General features: G+C 52.0%; 3 protein-coding genes across 4 annotated transcripts in view; all 3 read left to right on the top strand.

Moving 5' to 3' along the window:
* myo1f (myosin IF) overlaps positions 1-6431 on the top strand; it is a 308989-nt gene extending 302558 nt beyond the window's left edge. Inside the window, 9 exon segments of the mRNA XM_030371750.1 lie at positions 42-156; positions 346-515; positions 897-1042; positions 2732-2878; positions 3398-3546; positions 3703-3765; positions 3897-4104; positions 4289-4449; positions 5176-6431. Coding sequence (XP_030227610.1) covers positions 42-156; positions 346-515; positions 897-1042; positions 2732-2878; positions 3398-3546; positions 3703-3765; positions 3897-4104; positions 4289-4449; positions 5176-5252 — 1236 coding nt within the window. The 3' untranslated portion in view covers positions 5253-6431.
* Positions 6432-6868: 437 nt separating this feature from the next.
* On the top strand, positions 6869-11533 carry acer1 (alkaline ceramidase 1). Of its 2 annotated transcripts, none has more exons than XM_030373384.1 (7): positions 6869-7336; positions 7918-8030; positions 8262-8376; positions 8493-8631; positions 8798-8935; positions 9187-9324; positions 9719-9896. In XM_030373384.1, the coding sequence occupies exons 1-7, from the start codon at positions 7330-7332 to the stop codon at positions 9894-9896; spliced, it is 828 nt and encodes a 275-aa protein (XP_030229244.1). In that variant the 5' UTR covers positions 6869-7329. The 2 variants fall into 2 exon arrangements, with proteins under 2 accessions (XP_030229244.1, XP_030229243.1); XM_030373383.1 differs by having other exon boundaries at positions 6871-7336; positions 7909-8030; positions 9719-11533.
* Positions 11534-11613: 80 nt separating this feature from the next.
* Positions 11614-23300, top strand: mllt1a (MLLT1 super elongation complex subunit a). The gene is given in 14 exon segments (XM_030373365.1): positions 11614-11930; positions 14260-14440; positions 14704-14786; positions 16414-16557; positions 17945-18070; positions 18214-18531; positions 18533-18859; positions 18968-19055; positions 20337-20448; positions 20733-20832; positions 21358-21423; positions 21808-21879; positions 22041-22059; positions 22062-23300. Coding segments are annotated over 14 exon segments (1755 nt in total). The 5' UTR covers positions 11614-11918; the 3' UTR covers positions 22169-23300.
* The last annotated feature ends 4200 nt before the right edge of the window (positions 23301-27500 follow it).

Below are 27500 nucleotides of genomic sequence, written 5' to 3'. Positions count from 1 at the left end.
CAAATGATGATTGAGAAGTGTTCCTTTGTCTCCTGGTGCAGCTGTTCCTTCTGGAGGAGATGAGGGAGAGGAAGTTCGACACCTTCGCCCGGACCATCCAGAAGGCCTGGAGGAAATACAGCGCCAGGAGGAAGTACGAGCAGATGAGGGAGGAGGGTGAGTTAAGGAGATACGAGTAGAGAGGCAGCACAACCTCTACTTTCTACTGCAGGCCACTGTTTTCTGTCTATTAAAACTATTTATTTCAGAATATATAAAATTAAATTAGGTGAACCATCTATTATCTGGTCCCATGCCTGGATCCTGTGTTCTGATCACCTCGGTAACGTGTGGTCTCGTGCTCAGCCTCGGACATCCTGTACAACTCGAAGCAGCGGCGCCGGAACAGCATCAACAGGAACTTCGTGGGCGACTACCTCGGCCTGGAGCACCGCCCCGAGCTGCGGCAGTTCCTGGCCAAGAGGGAGCGCGTCGACTTCGCTGACTCTGTCAATAAGTTCGACCGCAGGTTTAAGGTGGGATCCATATTCCGTGGTGACCTTTGCGGTGTAAAGCACGGTAACACATCCGTCGATGTTCACGGGGACTCTGCACTGAGACGCATCCAGCATGGCTGTTGGATGGTTGTACATCGCATCGTGTTTCTGATGCCCTTTTCTGTTTCAACTGCTGGAACTCAAATTTTTATTATAGACCATTTTCATATTGAACTTTAAAACAACGTTAACTCCCCACAGTTTGCCCACAGAGGGAGCGAGGTTAATGTGAACCTTGAGACGTGAAGCCACCGCTCACATGTCTCCCCGTGTTTTCTCAGAGCACTTCTGTACTTATTTGTACCGTTGTCCCACATCAAGGATAACCTCTTCCCCCCCCACCTTGATCCTCACACACAGTCCGTGAGGCGGGACCTCATCCTGACCCCCAGGTGCATCTATCTGATTGGCCGAGAGAAGGTGAAGAAGGGCCCTGAGAAGGGCCAGATCAGAGAGGTGCTGAAGCGGAAGCTGGAGTTCAACAGCATCAGTGGTGTTTCTCTGAGGTAAGAACCACCCTGTCCACAGCACTGAGAGGTAGACAACACTGTCCACAGCACTGGGAGGTAGACAACACTGTCCACAGCACTGGGAGGTAGACAACACTGTACTGGGAGGTAGACAACACTGTACTGGGAGGTAGACAACACTGTACTGGGAGGTAGACAACACTGTCTACAGCACTGAGAGGTAGACAACACTGTACTGGGAGGTAGACAACACTGTACTGGGAGGTAGACAACACTGTCCACAGCACTGAGAGGTAGACAACACTGTACTGGGAGGTAGACAACACTGTACTGGGAGGTAGACAACACTGTCCACAGCACTGGGAGGTAGACAACACTGTACTGAGAGGTAGACAACACTGTCCACAGCACTGGGAGGTAGACAACACTGTACTGGGAGGTAGACAACACTGTCCACAGCACTGGGAGGTAGACAACACTGTACTGAGAGGTAGACAACACTGTACTGAGAGGTAGACAACACTGTATTGAGAGGTAGACAACACTGTACTGAGAGGTAGACAACACTGTACTGAGAGGTAGACAACACTGTATTGAGAGGTAGACAACACTGTACTGAGAGGTAGACAACACTGTACTGAGAGGTAGACAACGCTGTCCACAGCACTGGGAGGTAGACAACACTGTACTGGGAGGTAGACAACACTGTCCACAGCACTGGGAGGTAGACAACACTGTACTGAGAGGTAGACAACACTGTACTGAGAGGTAGACAATGCTGTCTCCAGCACAGTGTTATCATCAACGATGTTTCTGTATATTTATCAACAATTTCTCTTAGTACTGAACGTTCAGAAATTCAGAAATGATTGATAGAAATGATTTGTAGCAAGAAATTGCCTGGGAAGAAAATGACATTTGGGCATGTATTATTCTTGAGACATTCATCAGATGTGTTTTAAAGAAGTCATTAGCTCTGTTAGAAAAGGGACATAGTGCAGGTTTAAAATACACCTAAAGACCATGACAGCAGAACCCTTTAACATCCCCCACCTAACACCACATGACCGTGGCGTTCTCCTGCCTTGATCCGGGATCTAACCCGGGGCTCTAACCTGAGGCTCTAACCTGAGGCTCTAACCTGAGGCTCTAACCTGGGGCTCTAACCTGAGGCTCTAACCTTGCTCTAACCTTGCTCTAACCCGGGGCTCTAACCTGAGGCTCTAACCTGAGGCTCTAACCTGAGGCTCTAACCTGGGGCTCTAACCTGGGGCTCTAACCTGGGGCTCTAACCTGAGGCTCTAACCTGAGGCTCTAACCTGGGGCTCTAACCTGAGGCTCTAACCCGTGGCTCTAACCCGGGGCTCTAACCTGGGGCTCTAACCTGAGGCTCTAACCTGAGGCTCTAACCTGGGGCTCTAACCTGAGGCTCTAACATTGGACTCTAACCTGAGGCTCTAACCTGGGGCTCTAACCTGGGGCTCTGACCTGTGGCTCTAACCTGGGGCTCTAACCTGAGGCTCTAACCTGGGGCTTTAACCTGGGGCTCTAACCTGGGGCTCTAACCTTGGGCTCTAACCTGAGGCTCTAACCTGGGGCTCTAACCTGGGGCTCTAACCTGAGGCTCTAACCAGGGGCTCTAACCTGGGGCTCTAACCTGGGGCTCTAACCCGTGGCTCTAACCCGTGGCTCTAACCTGGCTCCCTCTGCTGACCTCCCCTGCAGCACCAGACAGGATGACTTCTTCGTGCTGCATGAGGCCCAGTACGACAGCCTGCTGGAGTCCAACTTCAAGACGGAGTTCCTGAGCCTGCTCTGCAAGCGCTACGAGGAGAACGTCAAGAGCAGACTGACGCTGGCCTTCGCTGACAGGTCCACTCACACGCACACACATACACAGACACACACACACAAACGCACACACACACATGCACACCGACACGTCGTGCACACACACGCGCACAAACATGCACACACACACATACACATACTGTATACACATACACAGTGCATACACACACAAATGCATTCACACACACATCCACATCCATCGTCTTATCATACTACATGTCAAATCTATACCTCAAGTTTAACTTAACAACAGCTACAGCTGTTAAGTTAGTTAGTTTAGTCAAATACGGGTGAGCAGTAAAGTCAGGCCTGCAGTCATTTCCATCTATTATCTAATTAAGTTGTGGAGAATAAAAGTACCAACTCCGCACATGGCATCCATCAGACAGGACCTGGTACACATTCCCTCCCCATCACAGAGCCCATTGGCTGACGGCCAACGTGTGACCTCCCCATCACAGAGCCCATTGGCTGACGGCTAACGTGTGACCTCCCCATCACAGAGCCCATTGGCTGACGGCTAACGTGTGTGCTCCCCAGGCTGGAGTTCAAGGTGAAGAAGGAGGGCTGGGGCGGGGGGGGCAGCAGGCTGCTGCTCTTCCAGAGCGGCCCAGGGGACCTGGCCCAGGTCAAAGCCGGAGGGAAGACGCTCACCGTGACCGTGGGCGACGGGCTGCCCAAAACGTCCAGTAAGCTTCTCTTTGGGTTTTAAGGATCTTAAAGCGGCTGTGTGAGTTCAACGTGATGCTACGTGCTGTGGGTGTGTGGTGGACAGCCATATTGTGACTCTCTCTCTCTTACCAGAAAGGTCACCCAATGATATGAAATGATTGTTGTTTGACTAGAACCGACCAGGAGGACTGCGCCGCAGTCCCGTGGCGGGGGGCGCTCCCAGCAGCCCAGAACAGGTACACACTCGTTCCCATATCTTTATCTCTTCACGCCAGGGAACCCCCGACCGTGTGTCTGGGGTCTCATTGGTCAGTTGGATCCTCCTTTGCTCACCAAAGACCCTCCTTGACTCCTCCTTCTCCCTCAGGGCACGCCAATGGGGCTGCTCCGTCTTCCAGAGGCCACGCCCCCCAGAGGGAGGTGAATGTGCCCTACAGCGCCCCCCAGAGGCAGGGCCGCCCGCCCAGCGCAGCACTGCCCAAACTGGGCTCCCACAAAGCCCCCCGATCACAGACCCCCAAGCACCAGCAAGGGAATCAGGACTTCCTCAACGTGCCGGACCAGGGCATGTCCGGGTGAGTCCAGGGCGGGACGCTTAGTGGGAAGGAAGCAGGGAAGGAAGGAAGGGAAGAAAGAAAAACTGAGGAAAGAATGAATGAAAGAATGAATGAAAGAAAAAGAAAGGAAGGACAAAAGGGTGAACATTATCAAACAGAAATCAGTCTCACCAGAAGGCCGCTGTCCCCCCCCCCCCCCCAGGGCCCAGAGGAAGAGGAGCGTGGGGCACCGGCCTCCTCCCGCCCCCAAGCCCCGGGCGCAGCCGCAGGGCCCCCAGTGCCGCGCCCTGTACCAGTACGTGGGCCAGGACTCCGACGAGATCAGCTTCAACATCAACGACGTCTTCGACCTGGTCAAAGAAGGTGGGCCATCAGGGGCTGGGGCTACAGTACAGCTAGCATCTACAGCTAGCATCTACAGCTAGCATCTACAGCTAGCACATACAGCTAGCATCTACAGCTAGTATCATCAGCTAGCATCTACAGCTAGCACCTACATCTAGCACCTACAGCTAGCATCTACAGCTAGCATCTACAGCTAGCATCTACAGCTAGCACATACAGCTAGCATCTACAGCTAGCATCTACAGCTAGCATCTACAGCTAGCACCTACATCTAGCACCTACAGCTAGCATCTACAGCTAGCATCTACAGCTAGCATCTACAGCTAGCACATACAGCTAGCATCTACAGCTAGCATCTACAGCTAGTATCATCAGCTAGCATCTACAGCTAGCACCTACAGCTAGCACCTACAGCTAGCACCTACAGCTAGCATCTACAGCTAGCACCTACAGCTAGTACCTACAGCTAGTACCTACAGCTAGTATCTACAGCTAGTATCTACATGTACTGTCTACTTGTAGTGTCTACTTGTAGTATCTACATGTAGTATCTACATGTAGTGTCTACATCTAGTGTCTATATCTAGTATCTACATGTAGTATCTACATCTAGTGTCTATATCTAGTGTCTATATCTAGTATCTACATGTAGTATCTACAACTAGTGTCTATATCTAGTGTCTATATCTAGTATCTACAGTTTCGTGTCCGGGGGCGAGGTTCATGTGCTCCTCTGACCCACAGACCCTTCAGGCTGGTGGACCGGCAAGATTCAGGGGCGTGAAGGCCTCTTCCCTGGGAACTATGTGGAGAAGATCTGATCCGACGGCCCTGTCGGTCCTACAGGCCTGAAGGAGAGCAATAGCACCAAAGAGAGATGGAAGACTTGCACTGAACTCTTTGACTTAATTATGAGTCAGTCCGATTAACATCAGCAATCAGATGGTATTGATGGCATATCTTTGGTGGAATTGACAGCTACAGTGTTAAAGAAAATAATAATAAAAGTTAACTATGTGAGGCAACCTAGTAGCTCCTCACTCCCACGTGATTGGGGTGGGGTGAATTGTAAACATTAGATTGAGGTATTTAAGGACGCTGTAATATCGGGCGTGAGTACTAGACGCCTGCGTCTGATATTACCCGTTCGGCAGCATACTGTCGAGAGCATCTTGTTGTGTTGGCGTGGGTTGCTAGAAGCCTCTCAGGTTTCATCAATTGTCGTTCAGAACGTCCTGCTCTATAGGACCTCTTTAGGACCCCCCCCCCTCCTCGCTGCTCTGCTTTTTAAAACCACCTGAACTTTCTGGTTCTGCTTTTACCGATAGCTCATATCAATTATCTTTTGCTAAAAATGTATTTCATATGTTTTAGGTTACAATATTGTGGTACTGCTGTTTTTATTCACATATGTTTGTGCCATTTACAGAAATGGCTGGATTGTTTTGAACCTTTTCAAACTGTAATTTCAATCAATGGCGTTTAATTGTATATGAATTAAACACGGAAAGACAATGACTGTTGATCTTGAGTGGAGCATGTTACACACTCCTACACACTGGTCGAGGCGCCTCCGAATATTTAAGGATTTAATCCGTAGTAAGGTCTGACGTGGACTCCTGAACAGGGGCGGTTCTGGGGTGGGGCCAGCCGGGGCCAGTGCCCCCGTAAAACTGAGCTTGTGGCCCCCAGTGGGCCCCCCTCCAAAAGTTTTTCTTTTTACCTCCGTCTGGCCGGGGGGTCGATTGCTTGCGATGGTGCGGCACTGAAGCACAAGGTGGGACTTGAGATTTATAATATATAATTTTTACTTTATTGCTGTTGGTGATGTGTGATACTGAGTGGTTTGATGTCAGTGAAGGAAACCCAAAAGGTCGTAATATTGACAATTGCTTTAACTAATGAAACATTTCAAATGTATAATATTGACAATTGCTGTAACTGAAGGAAACACGTAATACAATGCTACTGAAATAAATGCTGTGACGGGAAAAAGCCAATTATTGTATGTTGTGTTTTTGAATGCATTACTTAGTACTAAACTCATTTTTTTTGCGTCCCGGGTTCAATGTGCCCCTCCAACAAAACAACTGGCCCCAGTCTGCCCCCCCCCGCCCCCCCCCATTGAAAATGTGTCTAGAACCGCCCCTGCTCCTGAAAGGCGAGATGTCCCCGTCAGTCCTTTAAAAATGTATGTGTGTGTGTGCGTGTGCGTGGGGCAAACTTGGAGAACTAGCATTGCAATTACAAGTTCTTCAAGTTTCTGATGATCAAGCATTTATAGGGTGACAGTAGCTGTCTCTTTGCTTTGCTCCGTCTCTATCATTCTCTCTCTCTCTCTCTCTCTCTCTCTCTCTCTCTCTCTCTCTCTCTCTCTCTCTCTCTCTCTCTCTCTCTCTCTCTCTCTCTCTCTCTCTCTCTCTCTCTCTCTCTCTCTCTCTCTCTCTCTCTCTCTCTCTCTCTCTCTCTCTCTCCTGTATATGTATATGCCAGTGGATTCTAGAAGATAAAACTCGTAATTCAATTCAACACTTTCCACACAGTTCGTGCGCACAATACCACCAGAAGCAGTGGCCTCCGTTAGTGAAACACTCGTTATGTTGAAGCGTCTAGAAGTTAATGGATACATTTTAAATCGAATTCAAATTGCGAATTCAAAAACATCCTCGATTCAGATTTCCAAACATAAGAAGACGAAACCCCCATTAAGGAATGTGTCATTCATTCATTGACCGGAGCGACTCGTTGGTATTCCTGATGACAGAGTGACAGAGTCAGAGTGACAGGCTCGACCCGTGCAACAGGATCTGAGGATACATCTGCTCCACCTCTAAATCCACCTGTTGTTCCGCTGGGAATCAGTTGGAGTTGAGCTTTGGTTTGGACAGCGGCAGCAGCATGGAAGGTAGGCTCCTCTGTCGGTTCTGATTTCGGTAGCGCTCTCGCTCTCTCTCTCTCTCTCTCTCTCTCTCTCTCTCTCTCTCTCTCTCTCTCTCTCTCTCTCTCCCTCTCTCTCTCTCACACACACTCAAAATGCGGCAAGCTATTCAACAGCAACTGTTGAGAGCTTTAATGTCATTACATTTAATTATGCCAACAGGAGGACAGTAAAAGTGTAATTTCTTATTTTCCTATGTCTTAATGATTTTTGGCAGCTAAAATTGTTAGGGATCAACTATAACTACAAATCTGATGTATTTGTAGGCCACTAAATTAATAGTCCAGTGTACTTAGGATTTTAAACATTTTGAAAATATATTTTGTTCTGTGAATGAAATGGGATTCGGGAAAACCTCATTCAACAAGCATTCAATAAAAATATGCATATCCATCTTACCATTTATCATCAGTTTGTCTATCCATCCATCCATCCATCCATCCATCCATCCATCCATCCATCCATCCATCCATCCATCCATCCATCCATCCATCTAGCTATCTATCTAGCTATCTATCTATCCCTAACTAACTAACTAGATATTGTAGGTTCCCCCTGGAGTGAGAGGGTGTCTGGAGTGTTTGCCTATGAGAGTTCAAAGGTCGACTGGTGTGAGGAGAACTACAGGCACTCTGAACATGTGGTTGAGTACTTTAACACGGTAAGAAACATGACTCGGTTGATAAAGGTTACATCAACATAAACAGTGATATAAAACCCCAAAACATTTTCAGTGGAATGCGATTGATGGGTCTAGAGCCGCAATTTTCTATTTTTCAAGTGTACATTATTCATAAATCCCCAAGTTTCTTGTTAGCCAAGACCTTCGCTACCATATGAATATGTAATGAAGGAGGATGTTGACGAATGAACTCTCTGATGTCCCCAATAGGTGAGCAACCTGATCTTCTTCATCATATCTCCCATGATGCTGTACCTGCTGCACCCCTACGCGAGAGAGAGGCACCAGGCCGTTCACCTGGTGTGGCTCATGATGGTCTTCGTCGGTCAGCCTCTCTTCTCCTCTCTCCAAGCGGTTCTCTTAGTCTGAAGCCTCTATGTCTGACGTGTGTTTCCAGTGATTGTACGCTGAAGGCTCTCTCCTTCCTCTGTCCGGCCACAGGAGTGTTCTCGCTCTACTTCCACATGACTCTGAGCTTCCTGGGCCAGATGCTGGACGAGCTGTCCATCCTGTGGGTGCTGGCTCTGGGCTACGCCCTCTGGTTCCCTCGCAGGCGCTTCCCCTCCTTCATCAAGGACAGGTACGCTGCCCTTTCAGTGTGTGTGTGTGTGTGTGTGTGTGTGTGTGTGTGTGTGTGTGTGTTTTGGTCTAATTTGGTTGGATAATTGAGGTTTGATCCCAGTGCAGCTTCTCTACATTTCTACTGGCTTTCATTGTTTTCTTCTCCTGCTTCAATCCAAACACAGAAGGAGCTTTGGGAGGTTGGTCCTGATTATCACGGCCCTCACCACAGTGTCGTCCTTCGTCAAGCCTACCGCCAATGCCTACGTCCTCAACGTCTTTGGCCTCCAGCTGCTCTATGTACTGCGGATGGAAATGAAACAGTATGTTCAGAACCAGTATATATATATAGGTAGTATATATATAGGTATATATATGTACAGTAGGTATATATAGATGGCCCCCATTTCTACATTACTGCCTCCGCTTGGCGGAAACACAAGACCTGGTAATTGTTATGGTGTCACATCCTAGGAACCTGATGTTGACATTCTGAATATTGCCCTGGGAGCCTGGGGATCTCAGACCCCGTGGGGATCCCAGTCTCAGCCGCCCTCCTCTCTCTGTGTGGCAGCTGTACTGACCCCAAGGCGCTGCGTCTGGCCAAGAGGATGGTGGCTCTGTGGGTGCTGGCCATCACCTGCTGGATCAGCGACCGCTTCGGCTGTGCCTTCTGGCAGGAGCTCAACTTCTGCTACCTGCACGGGATCTGGTAGGTCCTGCCGGGGGGGTCACGGGATCTGGTAGGTCCCGCCGGGGGGGTCACGGGATCTGGTAGGTCCCGCCGGGGGGTCACGGGATCTGGTAGGTCCCGCCGGGGGGGTCACGGGATCTGGTAGGTCCCACCGGGGGGGTCATGCGACCTGGTAGGTCCCACCGGGGGGTCACGGGACCTAGTAGGTCCACCGGGGGGTCACGGGATCTGGTAGGTCCCAGCGGGGGGTCACGGGATCTGGTAGGTCCCAGCGGGGGGTCACGGGATCTGGTAGGTCCCAGCGGGGGGTCACGGGATCTGGTAGGTCCCGCCGGGGTCATCCTTGTTTCTCTTTAAGCTTGTTCCACATGGAGTGGTTGTTCATGCCCTTGTGTTGTTGTGTGACTTCCAGGCACATCCTGATTGTGATGGCTGTGGCCTACGGCACGACCCTCATCGCCTTCCTAGACGCCAGCTATGAGATTCCCTATTCCCTTCCTGGAATACAGTACTGGCCATGTGACCAGTGGGAAGTCGGATTGCCCCACATTGTACTAAAAGGCAACACCAAGTTGAGGAAAGAATGCTAGCGAACCAAATCTAAAAGAAGAAAATGAGCTGCTGGAAAAACCTCATGCATGTTCCGTCATTTTTTCCCAGTATGTAACTGTTATTAAAGGTGCTATAGGTATCGTACTCTATGGTACAGTACTCTATGGTACAGTACTCTATTGGTACAGTACTCTATTGGTACAGTACTCTATGGTACAGTACTCTATGGTACAGTACTCTATTGCTATCGTACTCTATGGTACAGTACTCTATTAGTACAGTACTCTATGGTACAGTACTCTATGGTAGAGTACTCTATTGGTGTCGTACTCTATTAGTACAGTACTCTATTAGTACAGTACTCTATGGTACAGTACTCTATTGGTACAGTACTCTATGGTACCGTACTCTATTAGTACAGTACTCCATTAGTACAGTTACTTATCTATGGTACAGTACTCTATGGTACAGTACTCTATTAGTACAGTACTCTATGGTACAGTACTCTATGGTACCGTACTCTATTATTACAGTACTCTATGGTACCGTACTCTAGAGAGCTTACCGTTCTCCGTAATAGTGTTTAAAAGAAATAGCTGTCAAAGAAAATGACCCCATGGACATTTTTTATATGCTTAAAGTGAATGCATTCAATCTTTTTAACTCTTCACTTATATACCATTGGGTATTTTGGCATTCATTGGACTTTTTAACCGCAATGAAATAGTGATATTTGCTGTTTTTTAAATGCAAGTATTTTTTTATAGAATTACAATTGTGTTATAGAATGGAAACCCATTCCTAATAACTGCATGATGTGTGTATTGCATTTATATTCATTGCACTTTTACACTTTTATAATCAATTTAAGCATCTCCAATGTTGTATTACCTTGAATGGATCCATTCTATATTTATCAACTTTTTGGTAAATATAAGAATATTTAGTACAACTCACTTAAGCAAGTGCTGAGATTCAAACTAGCAACAATGTTATTTGTCTTCCGTTTTCATTGGCTCTTGCCAGACTTTAAAAATGATGGAGTTTGATTACAGTGTTTGTAAACATTAAGTCTGGGGTACCCTAACCCGACATCTAACCAAACTAGTTCAGGAGAGAGGGGGTCCATGTTGAGGGGTGATATGACCGGGCCGAGGGCAGAGGGCCGAGGGCCGAGGCCACTCGTCAGGGAGACAGTGGTGACTTTCTGCCCTGAAGCAGAGGCCAGATCCGATCAGACCACCAGGGCTGGATGGTGACTCTCCATCTCCCTCTCTCTGTCAAAACCAAGACATTCAATCACAACAGATGCTACTTTCATTTAACATCATCTGCAATGGAAGCCGTGCGATATGCTACTTTAGGGTCAGGTGCAATCATTTCCACATGATTCGAGATATGCAGCAATTGACCTAGTAGATTAGTTTGATTACCCAAATTAATTCAAACAAATAATGATATCAGCTGCCAATGCTAAATAACTGATAGCAAAAATAGTTGAGAGACACAAATGTGTATTTGATTTTTGTGGAGGAAACAGAAAATTAAATAATCAGTGTCTGCATTCTTATACTGTTTATTATTGTCAGTTCGACTCAATAAAAATGTAGAATCCATCTATTTTATTTTATTTCAGTTCATAATAAATTGTTATCCCCCTACCGGCACATTCATATACCGTTTTTCCAAATAGAATTCATTGCTCTCCCGCGTTAATTATTCATTGGTCATGCATTGTGCAAATATTACAACTGATCTACCACTGAGTCAATGGAATAATATTTCTAGTGCTCGAGAACGTTGCAACAAATGATTAGATTGTATTTGTAGCTCAACGGTAGACCCACCTCTTGGAGGCTAAGGTTGGCTCCTTTTGAACGGCTTGAACTTTCCCGTTCCTGGTTGGAGGAGCCCGCTGTCTGTTTCCTCTGGTTCCAGCAGCCGTCTGGAAGGGGCGGGTGCTGCGAGGCTTCCGGTTCTGGGCTGACACACAATGAGGAGCAGGGAAGACGCCAAACACCGCTGTAAATAAATACAACGACCACTGGAGCTGAAGAACCATGGAGAATCAGGTACATTGGCTTTTGTGTCTCCTACACCATTTAGCTTTTGCACAGAATCCATTAGAAGGCTGTGGCTGAACAGGAGCGGGCAGTTTGTGCTCGCAGCAGAACGGCTCTAATGAACTGAAGTAGCTCTGAGCTAGCTCCCCCATCGGTATGTACCGCTACGAGGGGCTGCTGCCCGGCCGGGACCGCCTGGCCCCCCGGACGGCTACACAGAGCCGGGGGTGCATGTTCTAGTCGCTTTCCTTTAAAAGCCCCCATGTGCATGGGACGAAACCTCTCGAAATATATGATGATTGGAGCTATTGACTAGCAGCGCTATGCTAGCAGACCTCAGCAGGAATGTATGGGCCCGTGGCTAGGCTAAGCTACAAGGCGCCGGTGGAGCCTTCCCAGGTTAGGGAGGAGTGGAGGTGTTCTGCTGGAACGGACACCCGTTGAAGCCCCGGCCCAGACCAGTTCAAAAACCAGTGCAACAAATCAGTACATGATGACATAGCAATGCTCTGCCCGTTTAGTCCAACCTTCACTTTGTATGGACAGAATATGGTGCAAAGGAGAAAAACACATTATTTTCTTATGGCCAACGTTAGACGTGGGAATGTATTTATTATCTTTCTTTGGAAATAAATATATACAAATAGGAATGTTATTTGTAGTATTGCTCCTTAGTTTCGCAGTACGTTCACCAAAGCACTGTTTGTCCCCCCCCCCCCAAACCAGAGGACTTCAATGAACTGTGGAGCTGCTGTTGTCTCATTTGCATGTTTTTGTATTGAATAACTTGCATATACACGCAACTGGAATCCGTTGGTTTTAGACTGCTATAAATAAAAACCTATACCATTCCTCTATATCATTTGACAGCTACTAGCTGTATAGGATATTACTTTAAATGGTAGCTACCACCTTCATTCCACTCTATTGATATTAACTGTAGATACAAAGCAACTCTATTCATGTTTGCCCTCAACTATATAAACGTGGTGGATTGGAGTTGAGGTTTCGTACAATTCTGTTACCTTTAGGCTTAAATACCTTCATTCAACTGGCCTTCAAATCCCCTGCCTTAGCCCTCATTGTCCACATGAGGATATCTGGCTGTTGGTCACCAACTGTAGATCTTCCTTTCCAACACAAAATTGTGTTGACATGGAATTCAGTTTATAACCGTTTATTTCCACGGCAGGTGGGGTTAATTGTTGTGAATCATGTTGGCCTGCAGGTCTGTCTGTTGGATGATCGCTGGGTTTTCTTATGCCACGATGCTTAGTTTCCTTGCACTGTCTCCAAACTATAATGGTTAGGTGAGATTTGGTCTATTTATTAATGTATGTGATTGAGGTAGAAGTATTAGCACGGTTAGGGTTAGTTAACATCAGTGTATGAAAGACTGTGGAAGCTTTGTTTAAAGGTATGTAACGTGGTTACTACATTGAGGCGATGCATTATGATCCTGTACGACAAAATACGACAAATTAAATAAATGGTTGTTCAACCGTTTCTTATGCCCTCTCCTATTGGCTGGCCCTCAGCCAGAGCTTTCTGGAAGAGTTTTTTGGAGGGGGGGGGGGGGGGGGGGGGCTCGTGGCTCAGGAGGGGGGGGCCCGTGGCGACTCATGAGGGCGTGGCTGCGTGGAGTCTGGAGGTTAAGGCCGCCGGCGCCACAGCATCGCCGGGAGAAGCGGGGGGGGGGGTCCTGAGAATGCCAGAGCGACTCATCTCAGCCAGCCTGCTCTAATCCCCCCACTTGCTCCCAGCTCACGGCGGCCGGTAGAAGGGGCCAAATCCCACATTCTGCAGTCCTGGACATGGAGGGCCTCCCCCAGCCCGGACCCCCCCACCCCACCCCCTGCCTTACTTCACCTCAGAGCCCCTTCACCAGCACATGGGCTCCAGGCAGCAGTACGGGTTAGGGTTAGGGTTAGCTAACCCTAACCCTAACCCTACGGGGCGGCCTCAGGCAGAGGGAGCGAGCCCCACATGCTGCTCCTAGCTTGTGGGGCACTATCAGTTTTTTATTAATCATTTATGACTAAATAACTCTTTTTGTGGTTTAATATATTCTGTCTTGGGCAGATTTCTACGACATGCAGGACAACGACAATGTGTTTGAATGCAGTGAATACCAAATGCCTTTGTAACCAAACAAATGTATTATTCACCTGACAATGGCACATTTAGATTTGATTTAGCAGTACAAAATCAACATTGACCTAAACCTCCAGACATTTTGTTGTCTGCCTTCTCTGTGTACTTCGGCCTATGGTTCAGTCCTTTGCGTTGCTCATTTCTAGTACCAAGCACTAAGGCCTTTCTGCGTCTCTTCCTCCAGTGCACAGTGCAGGTGAAGCTGGAGCTGGGACACAGGGCTCAGCTGAGGAAGAAGGTGACATCAGAAGGCTTCACCCACGACTGGATGGTGTTTGTCCGAGGCCCGGAGGCCGGAGACATCCAGCACTTTGTGGACAAGGTGGTGTTCCGCCTCCATGAGAGCTTCCCCAAACCCAAGAGAGGTACGAGGCCGGGGGGTGAGAATGAGGCAGTTCCTATGGTGCAGCTGATCATTAATCTACACTTTATGTTTTGGCCGCACGTTGGCAGAAGGTAGCAGCCTGGCCCCGTCTGCGCTGCTACCTTCTGCCTCCAGCCTCACTTGGAGTGCAGCTTAAAACACGGTTTCAACTCAAAACAATCAATAATGGATGTGCTGTTTGTCTTTGCTCCTCTGTGCTCTGAGTAACCTCTGTTGTCCCCCCGTTCTGTGGCCGGGCCGCAGTATGCAAAGAGCCCCCGTACAAAGTGGAGGAGTCGGGCTACGCAGGCTTCCTCATGCCCATCGAGGTCTACTTCAAGAACAAGGTGAGAGGGGGTCCCCACGCCCCCCTGGGAAACATTAACCAACCCCCTGCAGCTCGGTCTGAGCCCAGCTGGAGCGGTGACGCCATAAGAAGCTCTGCTTCCTTTGTGTTTCCTGTTGAGTCGCTTTAAAAAACCCAAACCTGGAAAAACCGCGTCACAAAAGTGCAGGCTGTTCCCTTAAGAAACGGAAAGAACGGTGAGAGCAGACGTCTGCTGCCCACAGACCTCAGCCTTTCCCCGGGACCTGAACCACCGTCACATGATGATTCCTCGGATCAGCTTCCCCTGGTCCTGCCCCCACTGGGGACGTCGGAAGTGCTTGTTAGCCCATGGTGGCTCCAACGCAGGTGGAGCCCAGCGCCGCCGCGGGACTCTGAGTGGACGATGATCCCTCCACTGTGGTCACTGACGACTGTAACCCTGCTGGGGTACTGACTGTAACCCTGCTGGGGTACTGACTGTAACCCTGCTGGGGTACTGACTGTAACCCTGCTGGGGTACTGACTGTAACCCTGCTGGGGGTCAGTGTGAGGGAGGTCCCACTCCTCTTCTGGGGTTGTGCTTGGTGGCTCTATCCCAGCGTAACAAGGGGGCTGATTGTGGCCACGTTGGTCTACCATCTTTCCCCCCAGAGGAATCGGTTGGGTTTTCACGTGAAAGTAGGTAGTCCAAAATGGCCGTCGATCACAGCGTTCCCGGTGTGGGGGGGGGGGGGGGGGAGGAGCTTGCGGTGGCCTCTGGCCTCTTGGGAGTGCCTCTGCCCTCAGGTTGGTGCTACTCCACCCTGTCTGGTGACGTTGGTCTGTGATGAAGGCTCCAGAGGCTTCTCCTCTACCAATGACGTAATAGACCCAGGCGCTACAGCATGGCTCTATTTAAGACGAGATCTTTTATTGTATCTGTTAGTATCATGACTAATTGTTGTATTGATTAATATTATAATACCGCTATCCTGAACACAGTGGTTCTTCAATTCACTTTGTCGTTGATCACAATGGGATCAGGACAGGAAGTGAAAGCACATTTAACAGGAAGACATTCGCCATTGCTCACAAAACCCAGAAAATCTTTTGTTTTCTCTTTTATTCTTAGAAGCTGTGTTCAATGTCTTCTACTGCGTACATTTGTTCCAAACGTCTCAATCACCAGCATAATCAAGCTGGACCTTTTATCCTCTTCAGTGGATCTCTGCTTCGGAATGGTTTCCTATCACCTCCAGGGCTCAGTTTCCCTTGCGGTCTTATTGATTTCCAGGGTTTGTTCTTTTCTGTTAGCCGTGTGATGGGCCCATGCTGATAGCGCTTGGCTGGCGGTCACTGAAGGCCCAATCGGCTTTATCTTTTAATCTTTCATTGTGAAATACATAGGTGTGTGTGTGTGTGTGTGTGTGTGTGTGTGTGTGTGTGTGTGTGTGTGTGTGTGTGTGTGTGTGTGTGTGTGTGTGTGTGTGTGTGTGTGTGTGTGTGTGTGTGTGTGTGTGAGAGATCAAGGTAAACTAGCTTGTGACATGGCCTCTGATAAAATGTCTTTGTGAATGAGGGGGTTTCCAGCATTAAGTCATTTGGGAATGTAAACAGTCGTTCCCTTCTTGTACGTCCATTAATCCTCTTCTTTCGTTGATTTCCAGGAGGAGCCGAAGAAGGTGTGCTTTAACTACGACCTGTTCCTGAACCTGGAGGGGAATCCCCCCGTGAACCACCTGCGCTGTGAGAAGCTCACCTTCAACAACCCCACCAAAGAGTTCAGGAGGAAGCTGGTGCGGGCAGGGGGGGTGAGTGGCCGCTGGAACCAGACCTTCTGGGATTATGCACCGGACCGTCTGGGATTATACACCGGACCATCTGGGATTATTACACCAGACCGTCTGGGATTATACACCGGACCGTCTGGGATTATTACACCAGACCGTCTGGGATTATACACCACACCGTCTGGGATTATTACACCACACTGTTTGGGATTATTACACCACACTGTTTGGGATTATTACACATCGACCCCAAACCGTCTGGGATTATGAACCGGACCGTCTGGGATTATACACCGGACCGTCTGGGATTATTACACCAGACCGTCTGGGATTATTATACCAGACCGTCTGGGATTATTACACCACACCGTCTGGGATTATTACACCACACCTTCTGGGATTATTACACCAGACCTTCTGGGATTATTACACCACACCGTCTGGGATTATTACACCACACCGTCTGGGATTATTACACCACACCGTCTGGGATTATTACACCGGACCGTCTGGGATTATTACACCACACCGTCTGGGATTATTACACCACACCGTCTGGGATTATTGCACCACACCGTCTGGGATTATTACACCAGACCGTCTGGGATTATTACACCACACCGTCTGGGATTATTGCACCACACCGTCTGGGATTATTGCACCACACCGTCTGGGATTATTGCACCACACCGTCTGGGATTATTACACCACACCGTCTGGGATTATTACACCACACCGTCTTGGATTATTACACCACACCGTCTGGGATTATTACATCAGACCATCAGGGATATTACATCAGACCGTCTGGGATTATTAAACCACACCGTCTGGGATTATTACACCAGACCATCTGGGATTATACACCACACCGTCTGGGATTATTACACCACACCGTCTGGGATTATTACATCAGACCATCAGGGATATTACATCAGACCGTCTGGGATTATTAAACCACACCGTCTGGGATTATTACACCAGACCGTCTGGGATTATACACCACACCGTCTGGGATTATTACACCACACTGTTTGGGATTATTACTCATGGACTGTATGGGATTATTACACCACACTGTTTGGGATTATTACACCACACTGTTTGGGATTATTACACCACACTGTTTGGGATTATTAAACATCGACCCCAAACCGTCTGGGATTATTACACCACACCGTCTGGGATTATGACACATGAATGTGTAAGAATGTGTCGATATAAATGCCACATTAGAATTGATGAATACATAACGGGATCCACAGTATAGCAAAATCCCTATCGTGGCGCAACATAGCACTGGTATTCCGGTTCATACCAGTATCCCGCCCAGCACTAGCTGCAGTACATGGGTATGGAGTCTGCTTTCCCCTGATGTTATGATGCTAGTTATGGTGTGGCTGTGCAGGTCATGGTGGTCCCGGAGGGGGCGGAGGCCGTGTCGAGGCCTAGCCCCGACTACCCCATGCTGCCCACCATTCCCTTGTCCGCCTTCTCGGACCCCAAGAAGACCAAGACCTCCCATGTGTCCAAGGTTGGTCCTCTGCACACAACACCCCTCCAGCCCTTGGCTGGCCCCAGCCACTCACATTACTGCTCCTCATTGTTGGTACGGGGGTGCGTGTGTCTGCCCAATGCAACCGTCCTCTGAGTGCCTGGTTGGCCCCCTCTCCCCAGGAGCCCAGCAAAGAGGGCGGCGGAAGCAAGGGCCCCAAACCACACAAGCTCACCAAGGAGCACCGAGAGCGCCCCCGCAAGGACTCGGAGAGCAAGGCCACGTCCAAGGGCGACAGCGACCGCGACGGGGCAGCCAAGAGCGGCCGCGACCCCTCGTCTTCCTCCTCTTCGTCATCCTCTTCCAAGAAGCCCGCTGACGTCAAGGTGAAGGACGAGGGCGGCAAGGTGGCGCCCAAGGCCGCCTTCAAGGAGCCCAAGCTCACCCTCAAGGAGGCCAAGATGGAGGGCATGTCTCCTAAGGGGGGGGGGGGGCGGCGCCGGGGGCGGGGGGGCCGGCGCCGCGGACCCCAAGGCCCCCGGGAAGCGGGCCTCGGCCGTGGAGTCCCCCAAGCCCAGCGCCAAGAAGCAGAAGAAGGGCAGCTCGGAGGGGCCCAAGGGGGCCGGGGCCGGGGCCTTCACCGGCACCTCCCCGCGCATCTCCTCGTCGGCGGCCGCGGCCGGGCAGCCCTACCCCGAGAAGAGGCCCCCCAAGGAGAAGGGGCGCTGGGCCAAGACCAAGAGCGACCCCCAGGAGCTGAAGGAGCCCAAGAAGCCCCCCGAGTCAGACGACTCCAACTCGGAGGACGAGGCCTCGTCCAAGTCAGAGGTCCGTGGCCCCGTGGGCTCGTCAGCATCACATGACGCCTGCTGCGAGGCGTGGCAGGACGTCTGCATCCCACTCTGACCTGTCTGTCCGTCTGTCTGTCCCCAGCAGTCGGCCCCGTCCAGCCCGTCCAACTCCAGCTCCAGCTCCGAGTCCAGCTCCGACTCGGACTTTGAGCCGGGCCAGAAGCCGGGCCAAGGTAGGCCCCCCTGTTACCGCTGGGCTAAGGGCCCCACTGTTACCGCTGGGCTAAGGGCCCCCCTGTTACCGCTGGGCTAAGGGCCCCTCTCTGTTAGCGCTGGGCTAAGGGCCTCTCTGTTACCGCTGGGTTAAGGGCCCCTCTCTGTTAGCGCTGGGCTAAGGGCCTCTCTGTTAGCGCTGGGCTAAGGGCCCCTCTGTTAGCGCTGGGCTAAGGGCCCCTCTCTGTTAGCGCTGGGTTAAGGGCCTCTCTGTTAGCGCTGGGCTAAGGGCCCCTGGGTTAACGCTGGGCTAAGGGCCTCTCTTTTAGTGCTGGGTTAAGGGCCTCTCTGTTAGCGCTGGGCGTCAGGCCCCTGGGTTAACGCTGTCTGGCTCCTGCAGGGCCCCTGGGTTAGCGCTGGGCTAAGGGCCCCTGGGTTAACGCTGGGCTAATGGCCCCTGGGTTAGCGCTGGGCCCCTGGGTTAGCGCTGGGCCCCTGGGTTAGCGCTGGGCGTCGGGCGTCTGGGTTAGCGCTTGGCCACGGGCCCCTGGGTTAGCGCTGGGCCCCTGGGTTAGCGCTGGGCCCCTGGGTTAAAGCTGGGCCCCTGGGTTAGCGCTGGGCCCCTGGGTTAGCGCTGGGCGTCGGGCCCCTGGGTTAGTGCTGGGCCGCGGGCCCCTGGGTTAGCGCTGGGCCCCTGGGTTAGCGCTGGGCCCCTGGGTTAGCGCTGGGCGTCGGGCCCCTGGGTTAGCGCTGGGCGTCGGGCCCCTGGGTTAGCGCTGGGCCCCTGGGTTAGCGCTGGGCCCCTGGGTTAACGCTGTCTGGCCCCTGCAGGGCCCCTGGGTTAGCGCTGGGCCCCTGGGTTAGCGCTGGGCCCCTGGGTTAGCGCCGGGCCCCTGGGTTAGCGTCGGGCCCCTGGGTAACGCTGTCTGGCTCTGCAGGGCCCCTGGGTTAGCGATGGGCCCCTGGGTTAACGCTGTCTGGCACTGCAGGGGCCCTGGGTTAGCGCCTGGCCCCTGGGTTAACGCTGTCTGGCTCTGCAGGGCCCCTGGCCCCTGGGTAACGCTGTCTGGCCCCTGCAGGGCCCCTGGGTTAGCGCTGGGCCCCTGGGTTAGCGCCGGGCCCCTGGGTTAGCGTCGGGCCCCTGGGTAACGCTGTCTGGCTCTGCAGGGCCCCTGGGTTAGCGCTGGGCCCCTGGGTTAACGCTGTCTGGCTCTGCAGGGCCCCTGGGTAACGCTGTCTGGCCCCTGCAGGGCCCCTGGGTTAGCGCCTGGCCCCTGGGTTAACGCTGTCTGGCTCTGCAGGGCCCCTGCGCTCCATGGTGGAGCAGATCCAGTCGGAGGAGTCGGACGACGACGACAGCAGCTCAGAGGAGGAGACCCCCGTGAAGAACAACCCCAGCAACCGGGACTCTCGGTGTGTGTGTGTGTGTGTGGTGTGTGTGTGTGTTGTGTGTGTGTGTGTGTGTGTGTGTGTGTGGTGTGTGTGTGTGTGTGTGTGTGTGTGTGTGTGTGTGTGTGTGTGTGTGTGTGTGTGTGTGTGTGTGTGTGTGTGTGTGTGTCCTCGCTCCACTATAGATTGTATATGATCTTTAGAGAGCTCCAGTACCTTTGATTGATTGATTGATTTTGTGTTGGTTTCTGGTGCCCACATCCAACCCGTTCAGTCCTACCTGTGTCTGACCTCTGACCCCCCCATAGACTGAGCCTGGACAGCGAGAGTGAAAGCAGTGACGGCTCGCACCGGCCCGGCCACGACCCGGCCATGCCCCCGCAGAAACACGGCTCCTCCCACAACAAGGTGACCCAATCAGGACTGTTCTCATGACATTAACACGGCTCCTCCCACAACAAGGTGACCCAATCAGGACTGTTCTCATGACTTTAACACGGCTCCTCCCACAACAAGGTGACCCAATCAGGACTGTTGTCATGACATTAACACGGCTCCTCCCACAACAAGGTGACCCAATCAGGACTGTTCTCATGACTTTAACACGGCTCCTCCCACAACAAGGTGACCCAATCAGGACTGTTCTCATGACTTTAACAAGGCTCCTCCCACAACAAGGTGACCCAATCAGGACCGTTCTCATGAACCTTTAGCAGTGCAATGGATCCATGGAGACACACTGGTTTCTGCGTCTGTCGTCATGGCAACAGCAAAGGCCAGCAGCCGGTCAAGCTGCTGTTACCAGTGCTACCTCCTATAGTTTATTTTCTGTTAAAAGTTTTAATTAATCTGTAAATGTGCGGTCTTCCCCCTCAAACGGCCCCCTGATCTTCTGTCCTGCTGTCCGTGTGCGCTCTGTCTGTCTGTGCTCAGGTGTCTGGTAGGAAGAGCCCGGAGCCCTTCCGCTCAGAGAAGGTGTTGAAGAAGGGATTCGACAAGGTAGGAAGGGTAAATGAAACCTTTCCTACCTCATCACCCTACACATGCCTTGTCAACGTTAACATGTGGCCGATGCCCCTGGCCCGCTGAAGCTGTCTGACCTTAAACCATGTGATATTCCTGTCGCACCTCGGGACTCTGTCATCAATAGATGATGACTTTATGTGTCATCATCTTGGTCTGTAGTTTCATAAAGCCTTGACCTCCTTCTCGAGGACTGATGATGGCTCTGTTGTCTGCCTCTTGGCTCCCCATGTGGCCGCTAGCCGTTGAGGACGAGGGCTGAACCAAAGGATCATAAATCTAGAATATCCCTCAGTCTCTGTCGTCAGAGAGATGCTTCCCTCCAGCTAACGGCTCTCTGTGTTCCTCGTGGGGGGGCAGGCCTACACGGAGGAGCTGGTGGACCTCCACCGCCGACTGATGGCCTTGAGGGAGCGCAACGTCCTGCAGCAGGTCCGTCTGTCAGTCCTGTCTCCGCAGTCCGTCCGTCTGTCTCCCCTGCGTGTCTGTCCGTCTGTCCTCCGCAGTCCGTCCGTCTGTCTCCGCAGTCTGTCCGTCTGTCTCCCCAGCGTGTCTGTCCGTCTGTCTAACCACTGCCCCCCCCCCCCCCCCAGATCGTGAACCTGATCGAGGAGACGGACACTTCAACGTGACCAACACCACCTTTGACTTTGACCTCTTCTCTCTGGACGAGTCGAACGGTCCGCAAACTACAGAGCTACCTGAGGCCACGGCCACGTGACAGGAGGCGGCGGGCGGGCGGCGGGCGGGCGGGGCGGCCTGGGGGCCGTCTCCACCTAAAGGAGGGGGGGGGAGGAGCCCCCGCTGCCGTAGGACAGACCTGAACTGACAGGGGGACACGGTGTCACATGAACCGCACCCCCGCCCGCCTGCCATGGGTGGGGCTGGGGTTGGGGGTGGGGGGGGGTGGCCCCCCCGATAAACCAGCAGGGGGCGGAGCACTTTGGTTGGTGTTTCGTTGACATGACGACCGGACCTCTCACTACACCACCTCTGAGCGGCGTCTGCCCCCCCCCCCCCCCCCCGCAACACATCTCACCGCCACATTCTCTTTTTACGTTGGTGTGTGTGTGTGTGTGTGTGTGTCATCTTTTGTTAAACACATGTTGTAGAATGTCCTTCGACCACGCTGAGGCCTCGACCCCCCCCCCCCCCCCCCCAACGAGGCGGATAGACCCGCCTCCTGGCACTCACTGCATCGCTCCTCCTCAGACGTGGGTCGGTCGGGACCTGGGGCAGCTCTGGACCAGGGGCAGCTCTGGACCAGCTCTGGACCAGGGGCAGCTCTGGACCAGCTCTGGAACCAGGGGCAGCTCTGGACCAGCTCTGGACCAGGGGCAGCTCTGGACCAGCTCTGGACCAGGGGCAGCTCTGGACCAGGGTTAGCTCTGGACCAGGGGCAGCTCTGGACCAGGGGCAGCTCTGGACCAGGGCAGCTCTGGACCAGGGGCAGCTCTGGACCAGGGGCAGCTCTGGACCAGGGGCAGCTCTGGACCAGGGGCAGCTCCCCGCTTTACGTCCTCCGGCTGCACACCGCCCTGTGCCTTCCTGCTACTTGCAGTGCATGTGTGTGTTTGTGTGTTTGTTTGCACTGGTGTGTGCGCACTCTGTTGTGTGGCTGTCTTCTGAGGGCCAGAATTACAAGTATCCCCCCACCCATGGACAAGGTGCAGTGTTAAACGGAGCCCCCCCCCCACTGTGTCTTTGTAGCCCAGGTATTTTTCCCGCGGTTACTTTTGTCAAAAACTGGAACGCAAAGCTGCCTTGGAAATCCCAGGAATTTTAAACCCACCGTTATCCTTTATACACCTGCTGTGGTGTGGACCAGCCCCCCCTCCCAGACCGACAGCCCCCCCTCCCAGACCGACAGCCCCCCCTCCCAGACCGACATCCCCCCTCCCACTCTGATAGACTCTCCCCTCCGCTTCCCATACTGGTTTTTCGCGCCATCGGGGATAAGGGTTCCCAGTATGGCGCTCCATGTTGCGGGTGTCTCGTGGGGGGGGGGGTCTGCAGGGAGGGGCTCAGAGTCATGGCTGCAGAGAGAGACGGAAGGGATAGCAGAAGCATGTTTCACCCTCTGGTTTGGGCTGCACCCATCTCCCTCTTTTTACCCTTCACTTGGGATTCAACTCGAGACACCCACACCTCCGCCCACACCTCCGCCCACACCCTCACTCACACACACTCAGTCTCACACAAACTCAGTCTCACACACACTCAGTCTCACACACACTCAGTCTCACACACACTCACTCACACTCACTCACACACACTCACTCACACACACTCAGTCTCACACACACTGACTCACACACACTGACTCACACACACACTCAGTCTCACACACACACACTCACACACACACTCACACACACGCACTCACACACACTCAGTCTCACACACACTGACTCACACACCCTCGGTCTCACACACACTCGGTCCTCACACACACTCGGTCCTCACACACACACGGTCTCACACACACTCAAACCAAACCCACTGTGGCCGGACTCCAGCAGTCCGCCGTAATGAGGCTGACCTCCGCTGACCCCGGCCCCTCCCCTGTTCTCCTGCTGCCGTGGCGCTGCATAGCTTTAAGACACACACACACACACACACACACACACACACACACACACACACACACACACACACACACACACACACACACACCACACACACACACACACACACACACACAACACACACACACTTGGAAACGGGATTGGCCTTTTCAAAGGGCTGATGAAGACAAGCTGAACCGTCGCCTTACGTTTCCTTCATCGCCCTCCGACCTCCCTCCTCTCCTTGATCTAATCTGGGCGTGCCTATGTCAACACCACTTCCTGGACAGCGACAAACTGACCTTTAGGATGGCGCCGTGGAAGGCCCGCGGGTGATGGCAGGGCGTGCTGACGCCTCCGAACAAACCGGGAGCCAAGAGGACTCGCGAACTTTGACCTTCAAGCCCTCGTTTGTGAACTGTGACCTTTTGACCCAACGCTTAGTGTGTGAGTGAGTGTGTGTATGTATGTGTGCGTGTGCGTGCGTGCGTGGAGGGGGCTTTGTAAATGTTGAGTTGCGGCCCCACTGTGCCCACAGTCGATGTTTTATTTATGAACCTCTGCACTTTTGGCTGTGGTGACTTCAGTACTTATCTAAGTAATTATCTAAACTGTATTTTTAAGGATTTTATACAATATTTACATGCAATACAATATACACCGTTTTCTTTTTTTGCTGCGTTTTTTTTGTTAATTTAATTAGTATTTTGGCATGTGTCAACATATTACTCCTACAACTTGCCTTTTAATTGGATGGGGTTCAGGCCGCGGATCGCGCCGACGCCCGGATGTTATTTTTGTACATTGTCCTGATGACCGCGCGGGGGGGGTGGGGGCTATCGGCGGCACCCCATCGCCGCGTCACAATACACACAGATATAGTATATTTTCTGCGTTTGTCCAAGATTGATTAGGGTTTTATTTTTTTTATTCTTCTGCTCTATATTCGGCAGCATTATCATCATCTAGCCCAGGGACAGACGGTCACCTCTACCTGTAACTTATTTTTTACGGTTTGTTTTTAAACTCTTTCATCCCCTGGCCCTAAAGAGTCATTACCACCCCGTAGGGAGCAGTCGAGGGCTGTCCAGGTGGAATCAACCTGGCTGAGACTATATTTATATATATATTCATATATATGTGTACAATAAAGCAAAGGTGGAATATCTACTGTGTGGATTTTAAGGATAAGGAAAAAGCTAAAGAGTTGATCAGTAAATGGTTACTTGCAGATGTGTTTTTCTTCCTTCTGATACGAGGGCCAGGATGCTGAGCGGGCACTTCCTGTGTCAGTGTCTTCTCGTGTCTGGAACTGTCTGCCTGTAATGGTTTAACTCTGGGGGTGGGGGGGGGGTTATCACAGACAGGTTTTTGGTCTGGATGGGTAAGTTTAACAAACTGTTCCAATGTGGTGGGTGAACAAACAGAACGAGGCTACAGACCACTGAAGAGCTTGGCGTTAAGATGCCACCGGTGTGGTGCTACGGTGCGAGTTGCTCACCAGTACAAATGTTCATTATTTTAATGTCTCGTTTTGTTTGGTTTCTTTTTTATTTTCTAGGTCATATTATGAATAAATTCATTGAGTACTGTCAACCGTGGCTCCTGTGTGTGTGTGTGTGTGGGGGGGGGGGTGACCCTGGGATGGGGTTCACAGAGTGGTCATATGGGGCGCACTAATGTTCTGCCAGGGGTCAAAAGGACAACCAGGAGGCGAGCAGAAGGTCACCTCCCTCACAATGGACGCTCTTCATCACAATAGACCTCCGCTACATCCTCCTGACCCCCCCAGAACCCTCTAGAAGGTCCCAACGTCCGGACCCCCCCAGAACCCTCTACAAGGTCCCAACGTCCTGACCCCCCCAGAACCCTCTAGAAGGTCCCAACGTCCGGACCCCCCCCAGAACCCTCTACAAGGTCCCAACGTCCGGACCCCCCCAGAAACCCTCTACAAGGTCCCAACGTCCTGACCCCCCCAGAACCCTCTACAAGGTCCCAACGTCCGGGACCCCCCCAGAACCCTCTAGAAGGTCCCAACGTCCGGACCCCCCCAGAACCCTCTACAAGGTCCCAACGTCCGGACCCCCCCCAGAAACCCTCTACAAGGTCCCAACGTCCTGACCCACCCCAGAACCCTCTACAAGGTCCCAACGGCCGGACCCCCCCAGAACCCTCTAGAAGGTCCCAACGTCCGGACCCCCCCAGAACCCTCTAGAAGGTCCCAACCTCCGGACCCCCCCAGAACCCTCTACAAGGTCCCAACGTCCGGACCCCCCCAGAACCCTCTAGAACAGGGGTCTCAAACTCGCGGCCCGGGGGCCAATTGAGGCCCGCGGGATGATATTTTGTGGCCCCCTACTTGGCATCAAAGTTTAGTGTTAGTGCGGCCCACGCGTTGTTGTCAAACGCACCTTTTTGCTGAGTGGCTTCCCACGCTTTTTTATTGCTTGTGATAGGGTGACCAGATGTCCCGGTTTTGCCGGGACAGTCCCAATTTTGAGTCGCGTGTCTTGAGTCCCGACAAAAGCCAAAGGACGCTAAAATGTCCCGGTTTCCACCAACCGCTATGAAATGTCCCGTGTTGTCAGCGATACCATAGCCAACGTGATCCAATGATAGCCCAATCATTAACTTAGATTGGGTCAGTTGTGCTCCTTTTTTCTGTTGAATAATTGATGCGGCCCAGCCTGACCCAGACTCTACCTCCAGCGGCCCCCAGTAGGTTGAGTTTGAGACCCCTGCTCTAGAAGGTCCCCAACGTCCGGACCCCCCCAGAACCCTCTAGAAGGTCCCAACGTCCGGACCCCCCCAGAACCCTCTACAAGGTCCCAACGTCCGGACCCCCCCCCAGAACCCTCTACAAGGGTCGCCAACGTCCTGACCCCCCCAGAACCCTCTACAAGGTCCCAAACGTCCTGACCCCCCCAGAACCCTCTAGAAGGTCCCAACCTCCTGACCCCCCCAGAACCCTCTAGAAGGTCCCAACGTCCGGACCCCCCCAGAACCCTCTACAAGGTCCCAACGTCCTGACCCCCCCAGAACCCGCTACAAGGTCCCAACGTCCTGACCCCCCAGAACCCTCTACAAGGTCCCAACGTCCGGACCCCCCCAGAACCCTCTACAAGGTCCCAACGTCCTGACCCCCCCAGAACCCTCTACAAGGTCCCAACGTCCTGACCCCCCCAGAACACTCTACAAGGTCCCAACGTCCAGACCCCCCAGACCCCTCTAGAAGGTCCCAACGTCCTGACCCCCCCAGAACCCCCTACAAGGTCCCAACCTCCGGACCCCTGACCCTCTAGATGGACGTCCACTGGGCGCATTGCAGTCACTGAGCCGTCGCCACCTGCAGGTATTGTTCCATGACGGCTGTGTGTAACTTGTGTCCCCAAAGGGATAAATGTGTTACTATAGCAACGTTTGTTATTGCAATTCCTGTTTTGGTTCCCCACCATCAATAGTGGAAATAATGTTATGAAGACCAAA

The sequence above is a fragment of the Gadus morhua genome, chromosome 12 (assembly GCF_902167405.1).
Source record: "Gadus morhua chromosome 12, gadMor3.0, whole genome shotgun sequence".
Lineage (NCBI taxonomy): Eukaryota > Metazoa > Chordata > Actinopteri > Gadiformes > Gadidae > Gadus > Gadus morhua.
Note: the sequence above shows the minus strand (reverse complement) of the source record. Positions and strands in the feature narration are given on the sequence as shown.

Excerpts from the sequence above, each read along its gene's own strand:
- acer1 (XM_030373383.1), top strand. Across the intron at positions 8,377-8,492 it reads GCTCATGATGGTCTTCGTCG|GAGTGTTCTCGCTCTACTTC; the intron begins GTCAGCCTCTCT and ends GTCCGGCCACAG. Across the intron at positions 8,936-9,186 it reads CTGCGGATGGAAATGAAACA|CTGTACTGACCCCAAGGCGC; the intron begins GTATGTTCAGAA and ends TCTGTGTGGCAG.